This window comes from Euprymna scolopes, chromosome 15 (assembly GCF_053919585.1).
Source record: "Euprymna scolopes isolate OS-2025 chromosome 15, ASM5391958v1, whole genome shotgun sequence".
Lineage (NCBI taxonomy): Eukaryota > Metazoa > Mollusca > Cephalopoda > Sepiida > Sepiolidae > Euprymna > Euprymna scolopes.
Window position 1 is genome coordinate 37,988,772 of NC_136496.1, and position 22,199 is coordinate 38,010,970.

At 32.0% G+C, this 22,199-nt stretch overlaps 1 protein-coding gene across 6 annotated transcripts in view; it reads left to right on the forward strand.

Annotated features, from left to right (window-relative positions):
* The window catches only part of LOC145293786 (sorting nexin-14-like), a 1,078,299-nt gene that overhangs the window by 467,580 nt on the left and 588,520 nt on the right, over positions 1-22,199 (forward strand). For all 6 annotated transcript variants that reach the window (XM_080140331.1, XM_080140332.1, XM_080140333.1 and 3 more), the window contains one exon: positions 13,144-13,342. In XM_080140331.1, coding sequence (XP_079996457.1) covers positions 13,144-13,342 — 199 coding nt within the window. The remainder of the gene's footprint in view (positions 1-13,143; positions 13,343-22,199) is intronic.

Consider the following 22,199-nt stretch of genomic DNA (forward strand, 5'->3'; position numbering starts at 1 on the left):
TGTACCTCTACAAGGCCACCATTCGCCCATATATGGAGTAATGTTGTCACATTTGAGGTGGTGCATCTGCTACTAGTCTCTTTCTCCTGGACAGGATTCAAAAGAGAGTCGCCTACCTGATGGGTCCTAACAATCATCTAGGCTTCAATGTCTGTTCCATCAACGAAATATTGCATCCCCTTGCCTGTTCTACAAGTATTTTAATGGTGGATGCTCCAACGAACTACAAGCCCTTGTACCCCCTCGACGTAAATACCCCTGACAAATCTGACAAGCAGCAAAATCCCACCCCCTAGATTTAAGAAAGCCTTTTACTCTAATAGTTTCTTTTCCCGAGCTGCTGAACTTTGGAATCCTCTTTCGGTTTTCTGCCTCCCCAACTGTACTGACATGCAGAAGTTTAAATGTAATGTGAACAGACATCTTGCTGCTCAACTCCCTTCATAATACCCCTGCAACTTATGTCCCCGATAGTAGCCCCCTATAACAAAGTGGCACTGAGCCTTGTTTGGGGGTGAAAATGAAATAAATAAAAATTCAACCAAAACGTTGTGAATATCACAGTTCAAATGAAAACAGTTGTCCGATGAAGCCAAATAGATGAGTATTTGTTGTGAATCTTTTACAAGGGAAGACTATAGATAGAAGTACAGTTAGAGAAATGACGATAAAGCAAACACAGACTCACAAGAGGAATCGGGAGGAATAAAGGTCTTTGCCCATTAGATTTCAAAGACCGGTTTGTAACCTGTCAAAGTAAAAAGGTCTTTGCCCATTAGATTTCAAAGACCAGTTTGTAACCTGTCAAGGTAAAAAATGTCTTTGCCCATTAGATTTCAAAGACCGGTGTGAAACCTGTCAAAGTAAAAAGGTCTTTGTCCATTAGATTTCAAAGACCGTTTGTAACCTGTCAAGGTAAAAAAATGTCTTTGCCCATTAGATTTCAAATACCGGTTTGTAACCTGTCAAAGTAAAAAGGTCTTTGCCCATTAGATTTCAAAGACCGGTTTGTAACCTGTCAAGGTAAAAAAGGTCTTTGCCCATTAGATTTCAAAGACAGGTTTGTAAGCTGTCAAGATAAAAAAAGGGCACTCTTAGCAGCGCCTCCCAAGGTGGCTAATGTGGTATCAGCAGCAGCTTTTGTCACCGGATAGAGTATTAAAACAAAAACGATGTCTTTTCTCATGTTTTAATTTTCTAATCATTTTGTTTTTATGGGGATGGTTCATTCTACCCGATGACAGACAATGGAGATCTTTTTAAAATTCCAGTTATTTTTCATAACGTCCATAAAACCTTGGTATTTTATTTTCTCTCTCTCAGCTCTGGTAAGCCCATCATCGTTAGGGACACTTACTTCAAGTAGGGTTGCTACTTTCTTCCTCTTGTCCCATATCACTATATAAGGCTTAACATGTATGCAGTCTGATAATGTCTTAAAATGTTGGCAGTTGTGTTAAAACCATTTCCACTTGATATTATATAAACACAAGAGACGGTATTCTGGCATGTCGTGTGTGCTTTACTCTTGTATGTCTGTCTTAAAATGTCTAAAAATAAAATGTGGACCAACTAATAACTACTATTCTTGGATAAACAAATTGTCTTCAAAATCAACCCCCCCCCCCATTAAACTCCATTTCTTTAACCCGTAAAAAAAAAGAAAAAAATTAAATAATGTTTAAACATTGTATTTCTGTCTTTACTAGCAAGTATCTTAAGTTTTTTGGAGCTGATTTCCATTAGTGGAGTTTTGATATTCATTGCTTTCTGTTGAAATAATAATTGAATTAATGAATATTTTTAATCAGGAAACGAAGAGCCAATTTCAGAATATTTTTCGTTTTGTAATTTGGTAAAAAGACTCCGGCTTGGAGAAAAAGATAATTTTCCTTTTTTCATCAATTGTTTTTGTATTTATTTTTAGTGTTTTTATTTTTTTTTTACCTTTTTTTCCTTTTTCCGATTTTGTTTCCCAATTTTTTTTATTTATTTTCTTTTTCTTATGTTTCTCGTATTTTTCTTATTTTAATTTTTTTATGTTTTTCCTTTTTTCTATTTTTTTTCTTTTGTCGTTTTTTCATTATTCTATTTTAAAAAAAAATATTTTTTGTGATTTGTTTCTATTTATTTGTGTTTTTCTCCATTTTCATTTTGTCTTTCTCATTTTTTTTTTTCCTTTTAGTTTTTCTCTATTTTGTCTTTTTTTCATTCATTTTGTTCCGTTTTCTTGTCTTTTTCTGTTTGCTTTTTTTTTGTATTTTTTCGTTTTTCTATTTGCTTTGGTTTTTGCATTTTGTTTTATTCTTTTATTTTCATTTTTCTTTTCTATTTTTGTTCATTCTCGTTTCCTCTGGTTAGCTCTCATGTTTCATTTTCTTTGTATGTAAATTTCTTTTTCGTTTCTTTTATTTCTTTTGTATTCTTCCACTGAGCTGCAAGCTTATTGATGTGATTATTTTGATCTGTGCAAAGTACTTTATTTTTATGGCTTCTATTTTATTTAGTCTATAAATAAAAGGATAATGAATTAATGGGTATTTTGCCCATCACTTCACAAAAGCTGATGTGGTACAAGGCTGAGCTTAATGGGAGTTTCCTTCTTAATTACATGCTGAAGGCAAGGACAAAAATAACCTTAAAAGAGTGCATAAAATGCTACTTTTTATTTATTTATTTTTTGTTTGAATATCCAAAAGAAAAAGAAAAGATCAAGAAGACTTGCAAAATGTCGTGTAGGTTTGCGTTAGAATCTGGATCTTCGTTTAAGCTGGTAGAATGCTACTTATTTAATTTTTTGTAATATCATAGTCATGCTGTATTTTGCTATCTTTATCTTGAAAGCCTTGTGTGTATATATATATATATATATATATATATATATATATCTGTTAAAAAGGCAAATTGAATTTTTTTGTATCCAGGGTAAAAGAAGGACGGAGGGAAAACATTTAATGGAGGTTAAAAAAAAAAAAGATTTAAATAAATAAGAGGGTAGAGTCAGCCGACCGGGGTTCGCCCTCACTTTTCAAAGCTGAATCGGGTTTTTTTTCTGTTATTTTATTTTATTTCCGATAGTTAAATTTTATTTTAGTCGTCCCCCCACCCCGTTTTATTCAGCTTTGAAAAGTAAGGGCGAACCCCCGTCGGTCGGCTGACTCTATTCCCTTATCTATTAAACTTTTTTTTTCTTTTTCTTTAGCCTTCATTAAATTCCCTCTGCCCTTCTTTTTACCAAAAACAAAAACTAAGTCTTCCTTTTTTTTTTAACACCTATAACAAAGTTTTGTATCCCCCAACACACACACACACACACACACACACACACACACACACACGCATATATATTATTATTATGTCCACATAAAATAATGCGAGGAAATATAATATTTTATGTGTCTATTTAGTATTTACTTCAACAGTGCTCAATATGTGAGTAGAGCTAGGTCGTGAGTTGTAGCCTGACGAGTCATTATGGGGATGAAATGCAGAAGATACTATGTTGCTTGATTGCAATATATTTTCATAGCTTACTTAATATCTGTATGTGTGTGTGTGTTTATATATTTATACATACATGGATTCACTCCTAAACTAACTAATTGATTATTATGAATTTTGGAACACATAAACTAGTAATTGTAACGTGAGACGTAATATGTTTAATGAAAAGGTAGTAAAATTATAAAATTTTAACATTAGACATCAATTAATAAATATTCTACAAGTTTCAGTTTCTTTGGAATATATTAAATGTTAACTATTAAATGTTAACTATTAAATGTTAAATATTAAATGTTAAATATTAAATGTTAAATATTAAATGTTAAATATTAAATGTTAAATATTAAATGTTAAATATTAAATGTTATATGTTAAATGTTAAATGTTAAATATTAAATGTTAAATATTAAATGTTAAATATTAAATGTTAAATATTAAATGATTTTCATGGGGTATGACATGGGCCAAATCTCCCATTTGAAATTTCAGTTATTCAAATTTGCATTGAATTTGATCTATGGTCATAAGACAATAATTAAACAAGATCCCCTAATTTTTTTAAATCTTTTCTTAAGCCCTTATAAGCTTAAGACTTAAATATAAGATATATAGAATCAAAATTATATAATAGGTTTTGATCAAAATTTGAATAAGGATCGTTTTAGCATTATTACATGTTGATTTTTAATCTTAAAAAATGTGGTGCAAATCAGTTCCGCTTGTGAAATGGATTTTACCTAGTATCGGTATTCTTATATATATATATATATATATATATATATATATATATATATATATATATGCAAAAGTACCCGTCGTTGACTGGGTTACAAAAACAGCCTACAGAAAATGGACTCTGATTTCTGAAAGTATGATAGGTTATGAAAAGGAAGAGTTGTAATGAGATAGCTTTGAATTTGGGGGTATCAAAACCAAAGCAAAATATGATGAAAGTAAAAATAAAATAGATAAACCCCATAATTTATTATAGCATACCTTTTCACATTGAAACACTTATCACAATATTCTGTGGATCTATATTAAAAAACCTTGTGAAACTTTGACATATTTCCATTCTATGGAGGTCAGGCATGGACGAACACCCCATAATTTTATTATACCATATTTCTTCAAACTGAAGCATAATTATCAAAGTATACTTACGCAGATAGATATGAAAAGTCTTTATAAAAGTTTGTGCCTATTTCCATTCTATGGAGGCCAGGAGCGAACGCAGACCCCACAATTCTATCATACCATCCTTATTTAAGTTAAAACATACTTATCAAAATATTCTTATGTACATCTATATCAAAAACACTTGTAAACGTTTTTTTTTTTAATTTAAAATTTTTTTATTTCCATACTTTGTGGACCAGGTGCGAGCGCAGACCCCACAATTTAATGAACCACCGTTATTCCAGATCAAACATACCCATTCCTGTGTCTCGATACATCTTCTATCATTATATGTAATCAGTTTTTAAAAATAGTCAACCATATAGGAGCCTATTCGTGATTAGACACACAAACAGCTTTATATTATATATATATATATATATATATATATATATATATATATATATATATATATATACATACTAGCAGGACCTGTGGAAATTCCACAGAGGACTCATTCGTATGTAATATATTGATGTTGGCATTCTGTAGATATTCAGTATAAATGGAGACACTCTGATATTATTGTAGCTTTTTGTTAAAACTGCGAAAGTATTTATCTAAGCCAGCATGAACGCCCATTAAAGCTCGGTCGTAAAGTACATGTACTTGCAGATTTCGTATATGTTATTATAGAGTTAATGTTCCATCGATTTTTATATATTATAAAGTTGTGATTTTTAAAAATAAAAAATATATCCATATCACTTGGGTCCATTTGCTTGAATCGAAACTGAAATAAAAACTTATGAAAAAATATATGTATATATATATATATATATATATATATATATATATTTAAATAAGGGAGTAGTCACTAACAATGTGTATTTTTTAACATTATTTTATTATTCCGTGTCTTCGTTTTTCATTGAGAATTATGTTTGGATCATTGTAATAATGTTTTTAAATCATTGAAATCGTTTTTACGCGCGTTTCAGACGGTCTAGGATGCGTCCTCGTCAGAAATTATTTTCAGATGTGTTGGAGATGTAAAAATGGCGATTTTCGTAGTTAATTTGAAGTTTTTCCAAGGGGTGGAGGCTTGTAAGTGTTTATTATTCATTGGTATGCTCAATTTTTATTGCTCTTTTATTGGGCTTGTCCAGGGAGACGTTGACCTGGCTGTAGTCGCTATCTCTTTCTGCTAATGTTTTTTCTTTTCCTTTAGGGTGGTGTAGGGTGTGTGTGTGTGTGTGTTTATGTGTGTGTGTTTGCTTTTATTGGTTTGGGAATGTGTATATTAAATATACATCTTTCTTTCGTTGGAATTTCTTAACCCATTTTATATAAATATATATATATATATATATATATATATATATATATATATAAATATATATATATATATATATAAATATATATATATATATATATATATATAAATATATATATATATATATATATATAAATATATATATATATATATATATATAAATATATATATATATATATATATATATATATAAATATATATATATATATATATATATATATATATAAATATATATATATATATATATAAATATATATATATATATATATAAATATATATATATATATATATATATATAAATATATATATATATATATATATATAAATATATATATATATATATATATATAAATATATATATATATATATATATATAAATATATATATATATATATATATATAAATATATATATATATATATATATATAAATATATATATATATATATATATATAAATATATATATATATATATATATATAAATATATATATATATATATATATATATAAATATATATATATATATATATATATATATATATAAATATATATATATATATATATAAATATATATATATATATATATATATATATATATATATATATAATATATATATATATATATATATATATATATATAAATATATATATATATATATATAAATATATATATATATATATATATATATATATATATATATATATATATATATAAATATATATATATATATATATATATATATATATATATATATATATATATATATATATATATAAATATATATATATATATATATATATATATATATATAAATAAATATATATATATATATATATATATATATATATATAAATAAATATATATATATATATATAAATAAATATATATATATATATATATATATATATATATAAATAAATATATATATATATATATATATATATATATATATATATATATAACTTGAGTTCTTTCAGCCATAATCGAAACCAAAGCGAAAACTTATGAAGAATTCTTGGTTAAATCATTTATTACAAGTGCATAACAAACGACCCAGATGTAAGCATGACACAGAAAATAACACACACGCTATTGTATTAATATATAGATACTAGCTGTACTCACCTGGCCATGCGTTGCCATGCCTGAGTCTGGTTGATTTGCATCTCAAAGAAACACGCACACATGCACACAAAAACTCACACATGTACACACAAACGCACACACAAACATGCACAAAAACACTCATACACACAAAAAACACATACAAACACATATGCAAACATACACGAGAGCTCACATAGAAAACACGAGCAAACATACATGAGAGCACACAAAAAACACAAACCTACACACACACACACACAGATGCACACACACAAACACACAAAAAATACACATACAAATGTGTAAAAACACATGCACACAAATGCGCAAAAACACATGCACACAAATGCGCAAAACAACACATGGGCAAAAAACACGTGCACACCCTAAAAAACACAAACACACACATGCCGACATATGCACACAAACGCAAAAATAATGGATGCACACATGCACAAATGCAAAAATACACGGACACATACATGCACAAATGCAAAAATACACGGACACATACATGCACAAACAAACACACACACAGAAAAAATGTACAGACACACTAAAAAATAAACACAAACATGCACACGCTCACAGATGCACGCACACACAAACACACACGTATTTACACACATACTCACTTTGCAAATAGTAAGGAGTAGACAGTTCAAAGGCTTCAAAATCACACATAATTTACGGTTATGATTAAATGTTAGTCATCCGTTACAAAACAAACTAAAATAAAAAAAAAACAGAAAAAATAGCATCGTTTGGTACAGGGAATCGAAGTAAAAAAAAAACAACAATGCTAACCGTAAATGTTAAATATGTTTGTACCAGGGAATTTTTTTTAAGAGGGTTAGTTTTATGGTGACACTGTCTGTGTAGGTAACGGTAAGGGTATTAATATGTAAAATTATGATTAATATTTCTTGATGTTGGTTTAATCTTTGTAAAACGATTGTTTCGTGTATAAAGAGACACCATGTTTGTGAAGATGTGACATGTTCATTTTTTGGATTAAGATATGTATCCGAATAATGAATCTGTCAGTTTTCAGCCAATGAGAAAAGCTGGATATTTTGGAGGGAGAAATTATTATTTTGTAATCGTTTACTGAAAAGATAATGGTATTTATATGAGTGTAGGAACCAGTTATGAAAGTGCCAAGGAAAAATAGTTAGAATAGTGATGAGTAGGGGCGGTAAGAAGACTTTAGATTTAGAGGGAAAAATAGGAACTATCACGTCAAAAGGTGTTGTGATTGTGATGATGTTGCTCCTACGCTGAAATGTAGGATTTTATTATAACGGCCAAATGTGTCTAAAATAGCTCTCCAAAGTTACATAAGATAGTGGCTAATAATGTAGATATAATAAATTTGTATGTGGCATATGTTGTTGCAAATCTATGGTATTTTGGTTCAGGGGGGAATTTCTGCAATCATTTTATTATATAGTACATAACTGGTTAACTAATAGATGGTCTACAACAAAAAAGAAAACCGGTTTCATCAAACAGAATTATATCTTCTTTTCTAGAGCAACAATTTTATCGTTCCACTGTGTGTGTGCGTGTATATATATATATATATATATATATATATATATATATATATATATATATATATAGCATTGATTTACTTCAAACAAGGAATATTACTCATTGGTCTTTACTAAGATGCAGAAGACAGATCTCCACTATTTTTAATTACTAAGCAGACTTGGCAAGTTTTCCAATGTAATGGAAAGCATTTCTCCTTTAACCAACGATTGAACAGCTTTATAAACATAGAAGCAGTTGCATTTTTTAAGCACTATGATTGGTATTTTGTCAGGACCAGTTGCGTTGCTGACGTCAAAGTTTTTGATAAGTTTGGCAACATCCCACACTAGATATACAGATGTCACTCAGAGTGTTTTCTGTCATAGCAGGAATTCAGGTGGCAAGCGACCCTGAGAAAAAAGGGTGGAGTTTTATGAAACATTATTTGCAAAAAGTTTGGCTTTATCGGATGCTAAAGAAATCACCTTCAGTCGATTGATAATGGTCATGTATCTGTTCAGGACCTTGTTTGCTATTTGGTAAAAGTTGTAGAAGCCAAGCCTCTGCTTAGCCACTCTAGTTTAAAGGATTGGGTATATGATTCTCTCACATTTTCTATAACCATTTTGTAGTTATTGAGGGTTGTCGTAAAAAGTTTAAAGTTGAAAGCCATTAAAATAGTGGTTTCTGTGAGTAATGGCAGCAGCACATTCTGAAGTGTACCATAACCGGAAGTTTAGTTACTGTTGGAATCTCTTGCAGAGTTAACCAATTGGTTAAGTATGATGCAATACAAGATACATTCTTTTTGAAACTCCGAATGTAGAAGATTTTCTCATATAGAAGACCTGAGGCTGTCCCAGGCAGCCATCGAATATCAATACATTGTGCACTGGAGAAGGACTTTAGAAGTCTTGTTGCACATTGTTTTCATCTCAACCGAGTGATTGGAAGATTTTGGCAAAGGTGGAACAGTGGATGAGCACAGTCTAGGAAAAGTTGTAAAGAAAAGATCAAAAAGGCTTACAAAATGTCGGTTAGTATCAGATATATGAGTAGGTTTGTGTTAGATCCTGGATCTTCGTTTTAGCTAAGAAAAATCTGATTTTATATTAAACATAGTAATACCTAGTTAATTCTCTTGAGAAGGCCGTCATGCCAAACTTTATCATATGGGTTGGCGATATGAAGTGCTAACATCTCGGCTTCATTTGCCTTATCCAGTGTGTTACATATACATTCAGAGATGACTGTTAGGATATCAACAGCAGAACAGGATAGCCTAAAAGCAGACTGTTGGTCAGATTAAAGTTTAGTATTTGCTGGACTATCGCTAGATTGATTAAGGATTCAAAGATTTTAGCGATTTGATAGACTAGTCTATCCTAGACTGAAGTTTATTTGTATCAAATATGCTTAGGTTACGGCAAGGATTATGAATTTTATTAGCGGTTTATATGGGTGGCATTTTTGGGTCACCTTGTAATAAAATTGTTTTCATTTTCTTTAAGAATATTTTCAAAGATGCCAGTCTTGTGAGAAAAGGATAATAAAGAATATCTTCATTCCTGGACCATGAAAAACTGACAATATATAGCGTGGCTTTAAAGAATATTGAAATTAAGAGGAATGAAATAACAGAATTGAGAAACACAAATATTCTTCATTTTATTGTGTTATAAATTCATATAATATTTCTTTTATTTTTTTATTGGTGTGTGAATGCGTGTGGGTTTGCATTATTTTGACGCAGTAAAATTAGATGTGTGTGTGTGTGTAACCATTGCAGCAGGAACTGAATTGATCAAAGAGCTATTTTTTTTTATTGAAGTCAGTCGCCTTCTGGACTTGTTGCTGTGAAATCACACAGGAAGAGTTTTGATTGGTTAATCAGCATGAGATTTTTTTTTATTGTGCTTTGGTCATGTGACCTAATTTTGTGAACGTCGATATAGACAATTGTTCTATGTAATTCCAATTTGTGATTTTAGAAAGGAGAAAAAAAGAAAACATAACAGTGAGTTAAAACGAACAGGAAAGCAAAGGCAGTGGCTAACCTAATAAGTTTCACACTGTCTACCAAGTTTGTTGCATTGCCACAGAATTGTATCATTATGCTTATTTTACAAGTACTTTTATTAAATGTGTTCTTATGAACTTGCTGCAATCAACCCCAACGAAAATGACTTTGGAATTCTCTCCCTGTATCCAACTTCCATGACTGTATTAACATGCAGAAATTTAACTGTGATTTGCAGAGACATTTTGCTACTCAACTCCCTATTTAGAGTGTTCCTGTATGCATGGTTTGTAATTCACAGTATCCCCTTACATCTCAGTGGCAATTTGAATTGTTTGGAGTGAGTATAAGTTACAAAAAAAAAAAAAGAAACTCCAACTAACCCAATTAGTTGCAAAATTCCACTCCTTCACTGTAATTTTAACTTTCTTATTTGAAACTGGCTAGAGTTATTTAAGAAAATAATGAAAGTAATTGATTGGACACATTATTTGCTACAATTAGCTTAATTTATATGAAGTAAATTTGGATGTGACCCTCAGGTTATAAAATTTAATGCAATTTTAGTTTTTTTGCCATTGACTACTCACATTTCTGGCGAATGAAAGAAAAATAAAGAAAGAGGTAAAACAAGTAAGGAAGGGAAGGCAGAGGCTTAACATGCCAACAATCTATTGTTTTTTTTTTTATATATTTTTTTGTCAAAGTTTAACAATACCTCATTTCTATTCTTTTAATATCGATTCTTTTAAACTTTAAAACAACTGCAAAAGATTAACTTTGCCTTTCTTTCTCACCATTATGCTATCTTTTATCAAATTCCCCCAGGCATTTTAGCTGTTTTAGTTGATCGTTCACCAATGTTGCAGGAGAGAGAAGAGAAAAAAAATCATATTTTATCTTTAATATATATATATATATATATATATATATATATATATATATATATATAGTCTCCGAATTTGCTAGAAGATATTAAGTAATGGAGAAAGAAAAGAGATGGTAGACAAAATCTAATGGAATCAAAAAAAGGTTAAAGGTTAGTAGACAATTTATTCTGGTAAATGACAAATGAGATTGGCTAAACTTGGTCTCTTGTTGTCGTCAGTTTTTTCCCCACCTTTTGTAACCGATGATCAGTGAAGTACTCTCAAATCTGCTATGTTTCTGTCAAAAGCGTCCATTATTTATTTGCTTTTTTTATTATGCAAATTGCTCCGACCAAAGTTTATGGAGGGAAATATGGATATCAAGAAAAATAGAGGCACAGTTTAATTTTCGTATGGAACTTGTATAGTTGAAATTGGTACTTGTGCTTTGTTCATTAAGTGAGTCAGACTTCTGGATAGAGCTCATAGAGATTGCCTCGAGATTGGTCTGCGTGAAGTTTCCTCGTTAGTCATGGTTATTCACTAAAACTTGCAGAATGCAGGTTTGTTTTTTGTTTATCTCTATCATCATTAACAGCACCATCCAGCAGTTGCATATGAAGTCGGGGAAAAGTTTGGCTTAAAATACACAAAAGAATTCTCCCTCCATTGATTTGCAGTACTATGTCTGACACGTCTTTGTTTTGCCTTGGACAGAGCCCTGTTAGTAAGGTTGTGGCCTTATTAATATTATTAATAGATTAGCAAACCTGTAAACTTTTATTTTTTATTTTATTATATTAATAGATTAGCAAACTTGTAAAGAATAAGGGTTCTAGATGATTTAGAGCTTAAACAAGCATGGAAACCAGGATAATCTCTCTCATCTCTGTCGTCTTTCAGGACAAATGTAAAGTTTACCATTAATTTGGTGGCCCTGTCGGTGGGGCATTAGAATACGCCGACTTCCCCCCCCCCCTGCAGAGGGTAAAAGTCTCTCAATGGTGGTCCTGGATATGACCTTAAACTATATCCAGTGGTGAGGCCCCAGCTTGTGGGCTTTGGGGAGTGTGGAGCCATCCTTTAATTGCCATTGCTCCCAGGTCCACTCTGACCCGGAGTGGTAGTACCTGTTAGGGTCCCAACTATGGTTTAAATAGAAACCGATGTGAAAACAACAAATATATTTTATTAAAAAATTTTTTCTTCAAAATCTTTGGATTCGGCATTAAATAATCCGAAAAGGGTTGATATGCCGTAAAACAAAAACAACCAACCAACCAACCAACCAACCAACCATTAATTTGGAAATTTTGTTCCACAAAAATGAGAGGGGACTTCTAGAAAAATGAAATGACTTCCAAAACAATAATCAAAGTTGGTTTCATCATTCTTTGATTCATCAGAAACTTTCTTACCAATTGCTATATTTTCACTTAACGATGGATGGATGAACGCTTATATATTGTGTTGGTTCTAAGATAAGATTACAATAATATAATGTTGTCAGTGTAGCACTTATGACTCACTGAGTGGATTACAAACTATTCTATACTTATCAAAAAAATCCATTATATATCTAAATAGGGATGATACCACAATACATGCCTTATATTAATATCGAACTTGACGTTTTCTTTTTCTTTCAGTCTTGTAGTTCTCTGGAAGATGAAATCTCATATGACAATTTCTACGATTGGTCATCAAGTCGTGAGTGTCCACTGCATGACTTGAGTACATGGCGCGTCACCATTCCACGCATTGGCGGTAGACCTGATCCTGACAACAATCGAAAGTTGTTCTTTGTTTTTATCATTGATGTGCACAGAGTTGACGTTTCATCAGATGGTAAGTAGGCACCTGACATCAAAGATTTTATGTTTTTTGATTATAACATCTATTAGGTTGTCCGGAAAATAATGGCCAATTTTAGAGAAAAAGGATTTATTAATCAAATAGGTGACACTAGACATTGGAATTAGTCAAAGTATTATCCTTGAACAGCCATGCATTTTTGCCATCTATCAACTAGATCATTTATGCCTCGTTGATAAAAATTCTTTGGCTTAGATGCTAAGAAATCTTTGAAAAAAGATTCAACCTCTGCATTAGATCTGAAAGTTTTGTTGCTTAAAAAAGCGGCTAAATGCTTGAAAAAATGGTAGTCCGTGGGTGAAATATCTGGAGAATAAGGAGAATGTGGTAAAGTTTCGTATCCCAAGTCTGTGAGTTTCTGCAGTGTCATTCTCGCAACATGAGGCCACGCATTATCGTTGAGCAAGATTGGACCACGCCTATTCACTAATGCAGGTCTCAATTTTTGTAAATGATGATGCATTTCTTCGAGGTGATTGCAGTAAACCTCTGCCGTGATGCTCTGATTAGCATCCAGAAAGCTGTAATGAATAACACCAATTGCACACCACCAAACAGTCAGTATAATCTTCTGTTGGTGAAACTTTGGCTTTGGAAAATGTTTGGGTGGTTCATCACAATCAAGCCATTAACCTGACCGTTTCCGATTATCATAAAGGATCCACTTTTCGTCACAGGTGACTATTTGGTCAAGAAATGGATCATTAATGATTCACAAAAAGAGCATCGAACACACTTCAAAACGTCGAGCTTGTTGATTTTCATTGAGCTCATGTGGGACCCATTTGTCGAGCTTTTTCACCTTGCCAATTTGCTTCAGATGGTCCGACACTGTTGAACTGCTGACACCAAGTTCCCGAGATATTTCCCTGACACTTTGCCATGGGTTTTACTCAACAATGGCTCTCAAATTTTCATTGTCAAGATTAGATGGCCGTCCTCTACCTTCTTCATCTTTAAGGCTCTCATCACCACTACGAAATTTCTGAAACCACCTTCGTACTGTTCTATCACTTGTGATGCCTTCTCCCCATGCCCTATTGATATTTGCAGATGTTTGAGAAGCATTGTTATCAAGCTTAAACTCATGCAGGAAAAGTAATCGTAAGTCTTCTTTTCTCATATTCCAAATTATGGGCTCATTCGCTCATAAAACGTTTTCTGAAAGAAAAAAGTAAGAAATTATTAAAGAGCACATATAAATCAATAATTATGTTGATGTTTACCTGAAATATAATAAAAATCCTATGATAAAATCCAATTTCAAAACAGACTTCCTGAAATGGCCATTATTTTCCGGACAACCTAATATTATTTTAAAAGGTTATCTATCCTGGGCTATTTTCTTTTTTTTTTTTTTTTTTACATAGGCATCACCACATTATCAAGGCCAAGAGGCCACTCAAGGATAAGGGTTAAAGAGTGTACAGTAGAAATTAGACAATATAGTAATCATTAGTAATGAAAATTTGGTAAATTTGATAACTTATATGGAATGGCTCATCAAGAACTTATTTACGTTAGACTTGAAGACAACCATATTGTAGTCAGCCGGAAAGCAGGAAAACGGAAGACAATTCCACAGGCGTGCAGTTCTAAGAAAGAAGCTTTGTTCATGGAATCTACGTTTAGGTTTAGGCACAGATAAAGAGTGGGGGGAATTATTGATAGTGTTTACAGCTAGACGAGTGTTTCTTGTGAAAGTTTGGCGAGGGGGGACCATAGATTGAAGCTCAGTCGAACACTTTCCATGAAAATAACGATACATCAGAGACAAACTTGACACATCTCTTCTGTGAGATAGAGGTTGCAAGGAAGAGAAAAGGACATCTCCTATGAGGCTACGAAGTCTATTTTGAACTCTATCAAGGCAGGACAAGTCCTTTCTAGCAGCTCCTGCCCAGATGTGGCAACAGTATTCCATCCTTGGACGTACCTGGCTCTTATATAGATAGAGAATAGCATCAGCAGTGAGATATTTACCGGATCGATAGAAAGATCCCACCATTTTTCCAGCGGCCTTGGAAACAGATTTGATGTACGTGTTCCATTTCAGATCAGGAGTAATGGTCAAGCCCAGAAGCTTGTCAAAACTTGAGGCCTCCTGAAGACGAGAGCCATTCATTTCAATTGATGCCAGATGTGGATCAGAATGTTGATGATGTAAAGAGAGAAGCTTGGTTTTAGATGCATTAAAAGTAACCAGCCACTCCTTTCCCCATTGTACTACGTGCTCAAGATCAGAGGAGAGAGAATTGGAGAGAACTTGGTCGTTTACTGTCTTAGATGTGCTACCATAAATGGTAGTGTCGTCAGCATAAATGTCTACAAATGATGTAAGGATGTGATTTGGAAGATCATTAATGTAGATCAGGAAAATAGTTGGGCCCAGGATGGACCCCTGAGGGACACCGGCATTAATACTGTGAGCTTCTGATTTTTGCCCCTCAACTACTACTCTTATGAACCTATCAGAAAGAAATGATTTAATAATTGAGAAGACTTTTCCAGCTATACCATAGCTAGCGATCTTATGAAGTAAACCTTTATGCCATACCCTATCAAAGGCTTTAGATATGTCAAGAGCAATTGCCCTAGAAAGATTGCCACCGTCGAGAGATTTGCTAATCCTATGCGATATAACTGTAAGCACATCTGCTGTAGATCTAGCAAAACGGAAACTTTGTATTAAAACAGTGTCTTATGGTGAAGCCTCCAATTAGGGAGCTTTAAGAAATTACCATTACCTCCAGGTTCTAATTTGGTATGGTAGTATCTGTCCAAGTGTAACAAGGTCACCCGGAGTAATTAAAGAAACAGCATCTTCTGTACAAACTCTTTAAGTATGTTTCATACCACCCTTTTTTACACAGTTCTTTCTATTATTTTTATTTTAAAAAAAAATATTTTACAAGGATGTCACCACTTGTCAAGGCTCAAAGGCCACTCGAGAATAAGGGTTAATGAATGTAAGATAGTAATTTAGTAATCGTTAATGGTCTAGATTGGGTAGAATTTGGATTATTTAAGGGGACGGCTCAACAAGGACATTGGACTTGAAGGCTACCATATTATAATCGTCCGGGAAGTAGGCCAATGGAACAGTGTATTATTGTTGTTGCAAGATCTTTCCAACTGCATTGTCTGGGTAGAAGAGGGCAATCAAGTCAATGTTGTATCATATGGTCAGTTTTGTAGCAACTTTTGACTGCCCTATTCTTGTTCTTATGCGGTTGAGTGTTTACCACTGGAGACAGGATGCTTCTAAATCAGAGGAGAGGGCCTCATTGAACTACAGAAATTGAATTTTCAATGGTAAACATTTAATTAAATTTCAGTTTGTGAAATATCATATCAACAAGAGTGGCGCCCAGTTTACATGCTATTTGTAAAAGACAATTATTTTGACAGATCTTGGAGCAAAACTTGATTCTTAAGAGAGTGAAGTGCTGCAGACTTTCAACTAAGAATCTGCAGTTATTATTATTATTATCATTATTATTATTATCATTATTATTATTATTATCATTATTATTATTATCATTATTATTATCATTATTATTATTATTATTGATTTATATTTTTGTTCATTGCATTTTCCCAATAACAATTTCCCACCTTTTCAATCTTAATATACATATCTATGTATTAATATTATAGTGTGTGTTATTTTGTGTGTCATGCTTACATCTTTTTCTTCCAAATGACTCGTTTAATTGTTATGACCTTCCATTTTTTTGTAATAAATACCAAGTTTTGGTTTTGATTATAGCTCATGACACTCAAATCATCTATTTTCTTTTTATATAAATAATTTTACCAAGCATTCTTCATAAGTTTGGATTTTGGTTTCGATTATAGCTGAAGGAAATCCAGTTAAATATATATAAATATATTTTTCTTTATAAGTTTTAGTTTTTGTTACGATTCAAGCTGATGCACCTAAGTCATATGGATATATTTTTGAAATCACAACTTTATAACATATAAGAATTGATAGAAAATTGACTTTATAATAATATATACACAATCTGCAGAAATTAAAATATCCTATTTAAGCGTATTTTATGACCAAGCTATGCCAGGCATCCCTCCTAGTACTCAATAATACCAAATTCAACATGTCTTGTCCACAGCTGTAGTCTGGTCTTTTCCTGAGATATCATTAGGAGTTTGACATAGCTGAGTAAACTTTTTGTTTTTTAAATTCTGTCATTGTACCACTGATTTTCATCAATGAAGGAGATGGTGTCATCACTGATGGCTTTCGTTATCTTTTGTAACGACTCATCAATGATAAGCGTTAGATGAGTTGATTGAAATAAAGAAAAGGGCAATTTTTCCCTCTTTGTCAGAAACATCACTCATGAGATGTGAAGACTAAAGGACAAAATAAAGTGAAAGTTTACTTTCATACATCGACGAATTACATACATATGCCTGATGGAATCTTCCCGTAGTTCACAATGTTAATACTCTACTAGTTTGTAAAGGCAGAAGATCGCTAAACTCATTCCTTCCACTCCTAATTCTTGCAGCTTCATTAGAACCTGCTGTTCCCTGTTCTCTATTGAGTACTCTGAATTAAGCAGATTCAGAATATATAAGGTTACACAATATATTTCTAAAATCTTAGAAGTTCATAAATAAACTAACAAACTGACATGAACTACAACTTTATATACATACTAGCAGTTCAACCCGGCTTTGGTCAGGCCTTATGTACTGTTCATAACTTTATGTGCATATGTATATATATATATATATATATATATATATATATATATATATATATATATATATATATATAATGTGCATATATATATATATATATATATATATATATATATATATATATATATATATTAAAAAGTTTGACTCATGTCCAAGTAACCTACATCTAAAATTTTAAATGTTTAGACCCAAAATTGGCGGAGGAGTTTGCTAGAGTCTGCATAGGTTAAATCTTTCAACTTTGACCTCTTGGCAGACGTATTTTCGCCCAACAACTGATTAAAAAGCTTGCTGCATGTCTGAATACCCATTATGTAAAATTTCAAATGTTTAATCCCAAAATTGGCTGAATAGTTTGCTAGAGACCGCAAAGGTCAAATCATTTGAACTTTGAACGCTTCGCAGTCAAATGTTCGGCCAAAAACTAATTAAAAAGCTTGTCCTATGTCTGAATACACTTCAAATGTTTAGACCAAAACTTGGCTGAGTAATTTGGTAGAAACCGCAGAGGTCAATTTTTTTTTTACAACTTTGAGCCCAATTTTGACCTCATAACATTTATTGTTTTGGGTTCAAATACAATTAAAAAGTTTGACCCATGTCCAAGTAACCTACCTCTAAAATTTCAAGTGTTTAAACCCAAAATTGGCGGAGGAGTTTGGTAAAGTTTTCAAAGGTCAAATCGTTGAACTCTGACCCCTTGACAGCCAAATTTCTGGCCAAAAACCGATTAAAAGATTTTCCTTACTCTCAATACCCCTTATGACAAATCTTGAGTCTGTAGACTGAAAATTGACAGAGTAGTTTGGTAGGGAAATGTACACACACAGACACACAATTTCAATTTTATAGATATATAAATGAGAGAGAAATCTCTATCTCTCTCATAATTGCAGATCGTTATTTCCTTTTTGTCTTTTCTGCAACTCATTTTGTCTATAAACTTTTTGCCACACAATATCCAGTTGTTGCGGGCTTTATTCAAGGTAATCTATGCATTCAATTTGGCCTGTCTGTCCCCTGTCATTAAAGATTGACTGTTAGTCTCTTGAGGGCTGCACTTAAGGCCAGCCTATCTGATTTAAACACACATGTATTTTCTTGCAGCCCCTGCAGACTCGTGTATCTGTCATTTCTCTCGGAAGTTGTTGAATTTTTTTTTTCTCAGAGGTCCATTTTCTTGCAACCTGTTATTTTATTCTTTCTGTCTATTCACCAGGTCGTTATATAATTTAGCCATACAGGCTTCCATAGTTGGTGGATTCTTCTATATAATAATAAAATTGTCGGAAAACTTACCTTCTCTTTGTGGCGATGCACGTTGAAATGGAGCTTTTAAAAATTAAGTATTTTTTACAGTAGTTTATAAATTGAAACAGTTGAGGACAGGTGTTGCACGGATATGAAAATCTTATGATGGATGTGCTTTAAAGACAGGCTTATTTCTGATAACATCAGCGAAAGATTAAATCTGGACAGTATAGTGAGCTGCGTGAAGAACAAGATTTTAATAATATGGTCACATTGAAAGTATGGATGAGTATTCTTGGGTTAGTAGATGTAGAACAGTTGAGCTAGCATGTTCAGTTCATAGCAGAAGGCCAGAGAAGATATAAGAGGAAGTGATATAAATGCAATTGAGAGAAAGAGACTTGACCGGAGATAGATTAGTTTTGAAATCAATTTCTTAAAGCTGTGAAATGCATGTAAAACGGATGCTAAACGAAATGATGATGTATTCAATTAATTTAATAATAATAAGGCTTAAATAATGAGGCATGTTTAAATATTCCTCAGTTTTGGAGTTGAGTTTTAAATCGAACTTGAATATTAATTGTTCTACTTAGCTGTAATTTGCAAAACTCATCGTGTGATCTGTCTATCATACTCATCCTCTCTCACTGAACGTTGTTTGACCTCCCTCTCTTATTCTATAAATCTTCTATGATTCTCATTTGCATCACTTTTTGTTTCTGTATATCTGTTACTAAACAGTCAAACGTAATAATGAAAAGACAGAGTAAAATGAGCATACTTAATTACAAACAAAAGAGAATATTACTTTAGAGAGCGGTAATATTTTTCCTGATTCAATCAATGCACAATATATATATATATATATATATATATATATATATATATATACTTGTTCTTATATATATATATATATATATATATATATATATATATATATATATAGTAATTTATAAAATATATATGGCAATTAAGCTACACTGAATATTCGGCATATCCTCCACTCTAGGATTCCTCAGGCTTATGCGCGAATTCTGTGGTTGCTTATCGTTTTTATATGCTCCTCTCCTATTGAGATTTTAGTTAACCAGTCAGCTTTCTAATATCCACCGCGCCCTTTCCTATCAGCCAATGGGCATGCATTTTATCGGACAAAGGATCTGTTTTAAAACTAGGTTAGTGTTTTTTTTTGTTTTTTTTATTGTTAGTTTATATATAAATATATATATGTGTACATACATATATGCACATATATATACATATATATATATATATATATATATATATACATACATATATGTGTGATCGTTTATGTATATTCATGTTTATTTAATTTATTTATTTGTTTATTTTCTATTGTTTTTGGTAGTTTTAAAACTATTTTGTATCGCTGTCCTAGAGTAAATTTTATTTTGTGAACACAATTATTTGCTATTTCTCTTCTACAGTTTAATAGATGTTGGGGTTCTTTAAAGTACAGGATAGCAAATGACTTAATGACTTAACTAAAAAGTGAATTAGGTCAAATATCAATCGCACACTTAAGTTGTTTTGGTTTTGTTTCCCCAACATATCGGGTTGGGGGAAAACCAGCTCCCCATAAAAAATGGGGGTGTCCAAATGAAAGCAATTGTCTGATATGACGGTTTTCACTGCACTGATCAAAAGCTGATTTGCTTTGTGGGTGTTCTGGCGCGAAAGCCGAGAACAGATACTGCTTCAATTTAGTTTCACTTTATTTATACTAAAAAGTTGAACAACACGCAACACACCGAAATAGCATGATTTTTATGAAAGTCGATCAGAATAAATCTTGATGCGACACGCATTCGCAAATCGTACATATTATGATCTAGGAGGTATATAAACAGTTCTAAGACATAGTAAAGCCCGGCAAAAAAAGCCTTTGCCGGTCAAGCATAAAATGTGCACACACATTTTGCCTTTTATATATATATACTAGCGGGGGTACCCGGCATTGCCCGGGTGTTTGGAGGTGTGTGTGGTTTTGGGTAAATAAAAAGAAAAATCGTTGACGCGCAGTTGGAAAATAATAAAGTGTGAAAAAAAAACAAAAAAAAACAGGTGCCTGTTTTTGACAAGTTATTGACGTGAACTTTGAGTGTGGGACAGTGTTTTATTTAACGCGAGTCTGTTTTTTTATACGAAAAAGCTTAATGCACATGTGGCAATGGTAAGCAATAGCTATTCAGCAGTTAACATTTTCTGCGGGACGGTTTTTAATGAGGTCAATAAACCGGTTTGTTTGTTTTTAACTAACTTTGGAAAAAAACAGCTCCCTGTTTATTAGGGGGAGTGCCTCGTCTCGAAATGAAAGCAACCGTTTGATATGACGAAGCCGACATTGACCAAACATTACATAGTTTTCTAGAGACCACTGGCCATGAGCCAGTATTTTGAATCGAGTTTCGCTTTTTTTTATACTGAAAAAAGAATGCAACACGTGCAGATCTGAAAATGTCGAATAATTAACGTTTCAAAATCGGGCAAATTAAATAGAGAGGCGACCACCGTTAAGTCATAGATATTATCATTTAGACGTGATATAAAAGTTTTAAAAATGAGCAACGGCCTCGAGAATCCGCCGGAAAAAAGCCTTTTGAAGACATACAGAAAAAGCGAACACACATACACACATACATTTTCGCTTTTATATATATATATATAGACTAGTGGAGGTGTGTGCTGCTAAATAAAAAAGAAACCAGGAAGGGGGGTAGGATCGAACCTGAAGCCCTAAGGCGACGTTTGAAAAGATCGGCCAGCCAGAATGAGTTACTGAAAGATGTTTGAATTTATTTAAGTAAGAACCAAATTGACA